Source organism: Oncorhynchus tshawytscha, linkage group LG14 (genome assembly GCF_018296145.1).
Source record: "Oncorhynchus tshawytscha isolate Ot180627B linkage group LG14, Otsh_v2.0, whole genome shotgun sequence".
Lineage (NCBI taxonomy): Eukaryota > Metazoa > Chordata > Actinopteri > Salmoniformes > Salmonidae > Oncorhynchus > Oncorhynchus tshawytscha.
This window is the reverse complement of record NC_056442.1, coordinates 54,157,360-54,167,359: the sequence shown is the minus strand read 5'-3', so window position 1 is coordinate 54,167,359 and position 10,000 is coordinate 54,157,360. Positions and strand designations below refer to the sequence as shown.

The following is a 10,000-nucleotide window of genomic DNA, read 5'->3' as shown; positions in this document are numbered from 1 at the left end:
TAATAAAAGAGACACTGCAGACATTTTTCTCTCACTAACAACGTATTATTTCTCTGCATTCAATGGAAGACCTACCAGCTCTGGTGAGAAGTTCCCTTTGGGATCAGCTGTGTGTGTGTGTGTGTGTGTGTGTGTGTGTGTGTGTGTGTGTGTGTGTGTGTGTGTGTGTGTGTGTGTGTGTGTGTGTGTGTGTGTGTGTGTGTGTGTGTGTGTGTGTGTGTGTGTGTGTGTGTGTGTGTGTGTGTGTGTGTGTGTGTGTGCGTGTGTGTGTGTGTATGTGTATGTGTGTGTGTGTGTGTGTGTGTGTGTGTGTGTGTGTGTGTGTGTGTGTGTATGTGTGTGTGTGTGTGTGTGTGTATGTGTGTGTGTGTGTGTGTGTGTGTGTGTGTGTGTGTGTGTGTGTGTGTGTGTGTGTGTGTGTGTGTGTGTGTGTGTGTGTGTATGTGTGTGTGTGTGTGTGTGTGTGTGTGTGTACCGTTAGGTTCTTCTGCAGGCCTACGTGTGTGGCTCTGAGCAAGGCTCTGATGCTGAAGCTGTCTGTGTCCTCCTTGTCTCCGATCTGAGACTCCTTCAAAAGACAGTCCAGCTTCTTCCTGATGTAACTTTCTACTTGATGGTTACCATTACTCTGCAGGAGGAAAGAGAAAGGGAAGGAGAGAGACGGGGGGGAGGGAGAGAGAGAGAGACGGGGGGAGGGAGAGAGAGAGCAAGAGAGAGAGAGAGAGAGAGCAAGAGAGAGAGAGAGAGAGAGCAAGAGAGAGAGAGAGAGAGCGAGAGAGAGAGAGAGAGCAAGAGAGAGAGAGAGAGAGCAAGAGAGAGAAAGAGAGAGAGCAAGAGAGAGAGAGAGCAAGAGAGAGAGATAACGACAGAGATCTCATCACTATTATTCTACAAAGTAGAAAATAGTCAAACTTAAAGAAAAACCCTTGAATGAGTAGGTCTAAACTTTTGACTGGTACTGTACATATTATCTTCACTGGGATTGAAGGAAACTAGTCACATATCACATATTTATAACATATTCATCACATATTTATCAGTCCATTTTATGATAGGATTCAGATTATTATTATTTTTTTTAACCAGGCAAGTCAGTTAAGAACAAATTCTTATTTTCAATGATGGTCTAGGAACAGTGGGTTAACTGGTCTAGGAACAGTGGGTTAACTGCCTGTTCAGCGGCAGAACGACAGATGTATACCTTGTCAGCTCGGGGGTTTGAACTTGCAACCTTCCGGTTACTAGTCCAACGCTCTAACCACTAGGCTACCCTACTTAATCAGGAATGAATTAGAAGGAAATCATATCTCCCATTCCTCTTGCTTTTCTAGTCTCGTTTGTTTAGTTGTATTGTATAATAAAGCTAATAATTCACTTAATTGGAATTGTTAAACACACACACACACGCGCTGTGTCTGCGATAAGCTCATTAAACATGAATTAGTCTCAAACACAACTCGGTCAAACAGGGCTTACAGTCCTATTAGTGTAGTGAATTCAAGGTTGTGATTGATACAGTTACTGTACATATCGCAATATTATTTTGGACGATATTTTATTGATACTATGACTTATAATATCGATTAAAACATCCAGTACGACTCAGAAGTTTGGACATACCTACTTATTCAAGGGTTTTTCTTCATTTTCTACATTGTAGAATAATAGTGAAGACATCAAAACTATGAAATAACACATATGGAATCATGTAGTAACCAAAAAAGTGTTCAACAAATCAAAATATATTTAGATTTTAGATTCTTCAAAGTAGCCCCCCTTTGCCTTCATGACAACTTTGCACAAGCTTGGCATTCTCTCAACCAGCTTCACCTTGAAGGAGTTCACTGAACAGGATCCTGCACAGGATCGGTACATCCGAACATCACACCTGCGGGACAGGTACAGGATGGCAACAACAACTGCCCGAGATACACCAGGAAAGCACAATCCCTCCATCAGTGCTCAAACTGTCCGCAATAGACTGAGAGAGGCTGGACCGAGGGCTTGTAGGCCTGTTGTAAGGCAGGTCCTCACCAGACATCACCGGCAACATCGTCGCCTATGGGCACAAACCCACCGTCGCTGGACTAGACAAACTGGAAAAAGGTGCTCTTCCCTGACGCGTCGCGGTTTTGTCTCACCAGGGGCGATGGTCGGATTCGCGCTTATCGTCAAAGGAATGAGCATTACACCGAGGCCTGTACTCTGGAGCGGGATCGATTTGGAGGTGGAAGGTCCGTCATAGTCTGGTACGGTGTCTCATAACATCATCGGACTGAGCTTGTTATCATTGCAGGCAATCAACGCTCTGCGTTACAGGGAAGACATCCTCCTCCCTCATGTGGTACCCTTCCTGCAGGCTCATCCTGACATGACCCTCCAGCATGTCAATGCCACCAGCCATACTGCTCATTCTGTGAGTGATTTCCTGCAAGACAGGAATGTCAGTGTTCTGCCATGGCCAGCGAAGAGCCTGGATCTCAATCTCATTGAGCAGGTCTGGGACCTGTTGCATCGGAGGGTGAGGGCTAGGGCCATTCCCCAAAGAAATGTCCAGGAACTTGCAGGTGCCTTGGTGGAAGAGTGAGGTAACATCTCACAGCAAGAACTGGCAAATCTGGTGCAGTCCATGAGAAGGAGATGCACTGCAGTACTTAATGCAGCTGGTGGCCACACCAGATGCTGACTGTTACTTTTGATTTTGATCCCCCCCTTTGTTCAGTGACAAATTATTCAATTTCTGTTAGCCACATGTCTGGGTAACTTGTTCAGTTTATGTCTCAGTTGTTGAATCTTGTTATGTTCATACAAATATTTATACATGTTAAGTTTGCTGAAAATAAACGCAGTTGACAGTGAGAAGATGTTTCTTTTTTTGCTGCGTTTACATACAGTACTGTTCAAAAGTTTGGGGTCACTTACAAATGTCCTTGTTTTTGAAAGAAAAGACAATTTTTTTGTCCATTAAAATAACATAAAATTGATCAGAAATACAGTGTAGACATTGTTAATGTTGTAAATTACTATTGAAGCTGGAAACGGCAGATTTGTTGTGGAATATATACGTAGGCGTACAGGGGCCCTTTATCCGCAACCATCACACCTGTGTTCCAATGGCATGTTGTGTTAGCTAATCGAAGTTTATAATTTTAAAAGGCTAATTCTTCATTAGAAAACCATTTTGCAATTATGTTAACACAGCTGAAAACTGTTCTTCTGATTAAAGAAGTAATAAAACTGGCCTTCTTTAGACTAGTTGAGTATCTGGTGCATCAGCATTTGTGGGTTCGATTACAGGCTAAAAATGGCCAGAAACAAAGTCCTTTCCTCTGAAACTCGTCAGCCTATTTTTGTTCTGAAAAATGAACGCTATTCCATGCAAGAAATTGCCAAGAAACTGATGATCTTGTACAACTCCCTTCACAGGACAGCGCAAACTGGCTCTAACCAGAATATAAAGAGGAGTGGGAGGCCCAGGTGCACAACTGAGCAAGAGGACATTAGATGGTCTAGTTTGAGAAACAGATGCCTCACAAGTCCTCAACTGGCAGCTTCATTAAATAGTACCCACAAAACACCAGTCTCAACGTCAACAGTGAAGAGGCGACTCTAGGATGCTGGATGCTATATATATATATATATATAACACATTTTTTTTGGTGACGTTAGCTAGCTCTAGTCGACTGTACCTGCACCAAAACGTTTCATCACATAGCTTGTTCTCCTTCTACTTTTTAAATAGCAAACATGTTTTCTTTACTTTTATTTTCCTTGACCGATTAAAACTCATTTTCTCTTGTCTCTCTTGCAGCAGACATATTTAGTGAGGAATATGTTTGGAACAACAAATCACAATAAAATCGCAGTATATTACATATCATATCGCCATCTAAGTATCATCATAATATCGTCCCTGACCATTGCCAACCCTAATTTCAGCTCAATGCTGTCAATACTGCCTAGTTAAATAAAGGATAAACAAAACAAATGAAATTAAATTAGAAGTCCATTACATGGCCTGTCTCTGACGCAGCGAGAACACACTGATTAATGGACAGGCCTTCGCACCAGTCACCAGCCATTACTGAAATGTAGGTGTGAAATGGATTCAGTTGCATGTCAGAACATGACTTTGACCTGTTGCAACTTACATTGCTGTTCTTCAGTTTAAAGTCGTCCTCAATCTCATCAGCACTGTCATCATCTGACACCTCCCCCTCCTCAACGTCTATAGACAGGTACAGAGGGAGCCGCTTCCCCTGGAGAGAGAGAGACAGAGAGAGAGAGAGAGAGAGGGGGGGGGAGAGAGAGACAGAGAAAGAGAGACAGAGAGAGAGAGAGAGACAGAGAGAGAGAGAGAGAGAGACAGAGAGAGAGAGAGAGAGAGGGGGGAGAAGAGAGAGAGAAAGGTGCGTGTTAGGCTCATCTTTATCGTATGAACCATATGGAGGATGTAACACAATATCAGGAACACATCTGTTACATGTACATGATGACGCCTCCAGCTAAAGAAGGAGCATTACTGCCCACTCAGACAGGAAGTCAGGAGTCTTTCGCAAACATATCATCTCCCCTCAGAGTCCTGAAGAAAAATAAACTATACTATGAAACAAAAATAAATTATATAAAGAACAACAGTAAAAAGCTTTGGAGCGCGTTGAATTACATTTTGGGAAAAAAGTTAACTCGGCTCCATCATTCATTGAATCAGATGGCTCATTCATCACAAAACCCACTGATATTGGCAACTACTTTAATGACTTTTTCATTGGCAAGATAAGCAAACTTAGGGAAGACATGCCAGCAACAAACGGTGACACTACACATTCAAGTATATCTGACCAAATTATGAAAGACAAGAATTGTACTTTTGAATTATGTAAAGTCAGTGTGGAAGAAATGAAAACAGTATTGTTGTCTATTAACAATGAAAATCTGGATGGAAAATTACTGAGGATAATAGGGGATGATATTGCCACTCCTATTTGCCATATCTTCAATTTAAGCCTACTAGAAAGTTTGTGCCCCCAGGCTTGGAGCGAAGCTAAAGTCATTCCGCTACTTATGAATATTATTAAAAATTAACCGGTTAGTAACCTTTTTGAAAAAATTGTGTTTGACCAGATACCATGATATTTTTTAGTAAACAAATTGACAACAGACTTCCAGCACGCTTATAGGGAAGGACATTCAACAAGCACAGCAGTTACACAAATGCCTGATGATTGGCTGAGACAAATCGATGATAAAATGATTGTGGGGGCTGTCTTGTTACACTTCAGTGCAGCCTTTGACATTATTGATCTTAGTCTGCTTCTGGAAAAACATATGTGTTATGGCTTTACACCCTCTGATATAATGTGGATAAAGAGTTACCCGTCTAACAGAACACAGAGAGTGTTCTTTAATGAAAGCCTCTAAAACATAATCCAGGTACAATCAGGAATTCCCCAGGGCAGCTGTTTAGGCCCCTTACTTTTTTCAATCTTTACTAAAAACATGTATTTGAGTAAAGCCTGTGTGTCTATGTATGCAGATGACTCAACACTATATATGTCAGCTGCTACAGCGACTGAAATGACTGCAACAGTCCTAAATATTTCCAAAACTAAAAGCATGGTATTTGAGATAAATCATTCCCTAAACCCTAAACCTCAACTACATCTCGTAATGAAAAACGTGGAAATTGTGCAAGTTTAGGTGACTAAACTGCTTGGAGTTACCCTGGATTGTAAACTGTCATGATCAAAACATATTGACATTGACATACAATAGTAGCTAAAATGGTGAGAAGGATGTCCACGATAAAGCGTTGCTCTGCCTACTTAACAGCCGTATCAACAAGGCAGGTCATACAGGCTCTAGTTTTGTCACACCTGGACAACTGTTCTGTAGTGTGGTCAGGTGCCACAAAGAGGGACAGGAACGGCTCCTGGCTGACTGGCGGCTCCTGGCTGACTGGCGGCTCCTGGCTGACTTGCGGCTCTGGCGGCTCAGGACAGACTGGCGGCTCAGGACAGACTGGCGGCTCAGGACAGACTGGCGGCTCTGGCGGCTCAGGACAGACTGGTGCCTCTGGCGGCTCAGGACAGACTGGCAGCTCTGGCGGCTCAGAACAGACTGGCGGCTCTGGCGGCTCAGGACAGACTGGCGGCTCTGGTGGCTCAGGACAGACTGGCGGATCTGGCGGCTCAGGACAGACGGGCGGATCTGGCGGCTCAGGACAGATGGGAGACTCTGGCGGCTCAGGACAGACGGGAGACTCTGGCGGCTCAGGACAGACGGGAGACTTCGGCGACTCAGGACAGACGGGTGACTCTGGCGGCTCAGGACAGACAGGAGACACTGGCGGCTCAGGACAGACGGGAGACTCTGGCAGCTCAGGACAGACGGGAGACTCTGACAGCGCTGGGCAGGAGGAAGACTCTGAAAGCACTGGACATGCGGGAGCACCTGTAGGAAGTAGACGGAAAGACAGCCTGTGCGGGGGGCTGCCACCGGAGGGTTGGTGCGTGGAGGTGGCACCGGATAGACCGGACCGTGAAGGCGCACTGGAGCTCTTGAGCCCCGAGCCTGCCCAACCTTACCTGGTTGAATGCTCCCCGTAACCAGGCCAGTGCGGCGAGGTGGATTAGCCCGCACTGGGTTGTGCTGGTGAACCGGGGACACCATGCGTAAGGCTGGTGCCATAAACGCCGGACCGAGGAGACGCACTGGAGACCAGATGCGTAGAGCCGGCTTCATGGCACAAGGCTCGATGCCCACTCTAGCCCGGCCGATACGAGGAGCTGGCATATACCGCACCGGGCTATGCACACGCACCGGGACACCGTGCGCTCCACCGCATAACACGGTGTCTGCCCGGTCCCTCTCGCTCTCCTGTAAGCATGGGGAGTTGGCTACGGTCTCCTACCTGACTTAGCCACAATCCCCGTGTGCCCCCCCCAATACATTTTTGGGGCTGCCTCCCGGCCTCCAGCCACGCTGCCGTGCTGCCTCCTCATACCGGCGCCTCTCCGCTTTCGCTGCCTCCAGCTCTGCTTTAGGGCGGCGATATTCCCCTGCTTGTGCCCCGGGTCCCTTGTCATCCAAAATCTCCTCCCAAGTCCAGGAGTCTTGTGTTTTCGGCCACTGCTGCTGCTGCCCGTTACCACGCTGCTTGGTCCTCTTGAGGTGGGTGTTTCTGTAACGGATTTCCTCCTCTTCGTCTGAGGAGGAGTAAGGATCGGACCAAAGCGCAGCGTGTTAAGTGTTCACGATGATTTTAATGAAAGAAAGCACTGAACACTGAATCAAAACAATGACGTGAATTTACAAAACCGAAACAGTACCGTGTGGCCCGAACGCGGAAACAAACACCCACAAACCAAAAGTGAAACCCAGGCTGTTTCGCATTGACTCTCCTGCATTTCCCGTGGTACTGGGCCTTCCCTGGTTGGCTCATCATAACCCCACTATTTCATGGCAACAGAGGGCTCTCACTGGGTGGTCATGAGATTGCTTGGGGAGGTGTGGAGGGGTTTCCGTTGGTGCTACTATGGTGGAAAGCCCAGACCAGGTCTCCACTGTGCGCATCCCCCCCGAATATGCCAATTTGGCTCTCACCTTCTGTAAAAAGAAGGCGACTCAATTATCACCCCATTTATGGGGGGATTGTGCGATAAATCTCCTGGTAGACGCTGCACTTCCCAGGAGTCATGTGTATCCCCTGTCGCAAGTGAAGACGGTGGCTATGGAGACATATTTCTCAGAATCCCTGCATCAGGGATACATTCGGTCATCTACTTCACCCGTCTCCTGAAGTTTATTTTTTTGTGAAGAAGAAGGATGGAGGTTTGTGCCGTGCATTGATTATCGAGATCTCAATCAAATCCCGGTGAGGTACAGTTACCCGCTACCTCTTATCGCCACGGCAATTGAGTCAATGCACGGGGCGCGCTTCTTCACAAAACTGGATCTCAGGAGCGCATACCACCTTGTGCATATCCGGGAGGGAGACGAGTGGAAGACGGCGTTTAGTACGACCTCAGGGCATTATGAGTACCTCGTCATGCCGTACGGTTTGATGAATGCTCCATCAGTCTTCCAATCCTTTGTCGATGAGATTTTCAGGGACCTGCATGGGTAGGGTGTAGTGGTGTATATCGATGACATTCTGGTATACTCCACTACACGCGCCGAGCATGTGTCCTTGGTGCGCAAGGTACTTGGACGACTGTTGGAGCATGACCTGTACGTCAAGGCTGAGAAATGCCTGTTCTTTCAGCAAGCCGTCTCCTTCCTAGGGTATCACATTTCCACATCAGGGGTGGAGATGGAGAGTGACCGCATTTCAGCCGTGCGTAATTGGCCGACTCCCACGATTTTTAGGGTTTGCCAATTACTACCAGAGATTTATCCTGGGTTTTGGTCAGGTGGCTGCTCCCATTACCTCACTGCTGAAGGGGGGTCCTGTACGTCTGCAGTGGTCAGTTGAGGCGTACTGGGCTTTTGGGCAACTAAGGGCTCTGTTTACCTCGGCGCCCGTGCTGGCCCATCCGGATCCCCCTTTGGCGTTCATAGTGGAGGTGGATGCGTCCGAGGCTGGGAGAGGAGCGGTGCTCTCTCAACGCTCGGGTACGCCACCGAAGCTCCGCCCCTGTGCCTTCTTCTCAAAGAAGCTCAGCCCGGGGGAGCAAAACTATGATGTTGCGGGACCGGGAGCTGTTGACTGTAGTCAAGGCTTTGATGGTGTGGAGACATTGGCTTGAGGGGGCTAAACACCCTTTTCTCATCTGGACTGACCACTGCAATCTGGAGTACATCCGGGCGGGGAGGAGACTGAACCCTCGCCAGGCAAGGTGGGCCATGTTCTTTACCCGTTTTGTTTTCACCCTTTCTTACAGACCAGGTTCCCAGAACGTTAAGGGAGATGCACTGTCCCGGCAGTATGACACAGAGGAGCGGCCCATGGATCCCACTCCCATACTCCCCGTCTCTTGCTTGGTGGCGCCTGTAATGTGGGAGCTGGACGCGACATTGGGCGGGCGTTACGTACAGAGCCCACTCCCCCTCAGTGTCCAGCTGCGCGACGGTACCTTCCGTCTGCTGTCCGCGACCGGCTGATCTATTGGGCCCACACGTCACCCTCCTCTGGTCAACCTGGGATCGGTCGAACAGTGCGCTGTCTTAGTGGGAAGTACTGGTGGCCCACTTTGGCTAAGGATGTGAGGGTTTATGTTTCCTGCTCGGTGTGCTCCTAGGCACCTGCCCAGAGGTAAGTTACAACCCTTACCCGTTCCACAACGGCCATGGTCGCACCTGTCGGTGGATTCCATAACCGATCTTCCACCTTCACAGGGGAACACCACGATCCTGGTCGTTGTGGATCGTTTTTCTAAGTCCTGTCGTCTCCTCCCTTTGCCTGGTCTCCCTATGGCCCTACAGACAGCGGAGGCCCTGTTGAGTCATGTCTTCTGGCACTATGGGGTGCCTGAGGATATTGTGTCTGATCGGGGTGCCCAGTTTACTTCGAGGGTCTGGAGGGCGTTCATGGAACGTCTGGGGGTGTCGGTCTGCCTTACCTCAGGTTTTCACCCTGAGAGTAACGGGCAGGTGGAGAGAGTTAACCAGGATGTGGGTAGGTTTCTGAGGTCTTATTGCCAGGACCGGCCGGGGGAGTGGGCAGTGTTCGTGCCCTGGGCAAATATGGCCCAGAACTCGCTCCGCCACTCTTCCACTAACCTCTCTCCCTTACAGTGTGTGTTGGAGTATCAGCCGGTTCTGGCTCCTTGGCATCAGATTCAGACCAAAGCTCCTGCGGTGGATGACTGGTTCCGGCATGCGGAGGAGACATGGGACGCCGTCCATGTCCATCTTCAGCGCGCCGGGCTGCGCCAGAAATTTGGAACATGCCCCTTCGCCTGCCCTGTCGGAAGCTGGGTCCGAAGTTTGTGGGGCCAAGTCCTGAGGAGAGTGAACGAGGTATGTTATAGGTTACAGCTTCCCCCTGATTACCGCA

At 48.1% G+C, this 10,000-nt stretch overlaps 1 protein-coding gene across 2 annotated transcripts in view; it reads right to left on the bottom strand.

The window, feature by feature from the left end:
• Positions 1-10,000, bottom strand: part of LOC112267500 (1-phosphatidylinositol 4,5-bisphosphate phosphodiesterase eta-1-like) — a 111,803-nt gene that overhangs the window by 23,850 nt on the left and 77,953 nt on the right. For both annotated transcript variants that reach the window (XM_042297682.1, XM_042297681.1), the window contains 2 exons: positions 4,152-4,259; positions 476-628 (listed from right to left, as the gene is read on the bottom strand). In XM_042297682.1, coding sequence (XP_042153616.1) covers positions 476-628; positions 4,152-4,259 — 261 coding nt within the window. The remainder of the gene's footprint in view (positions 1-475; positions 629-4,151; positions 4,260-10,000) is intronic.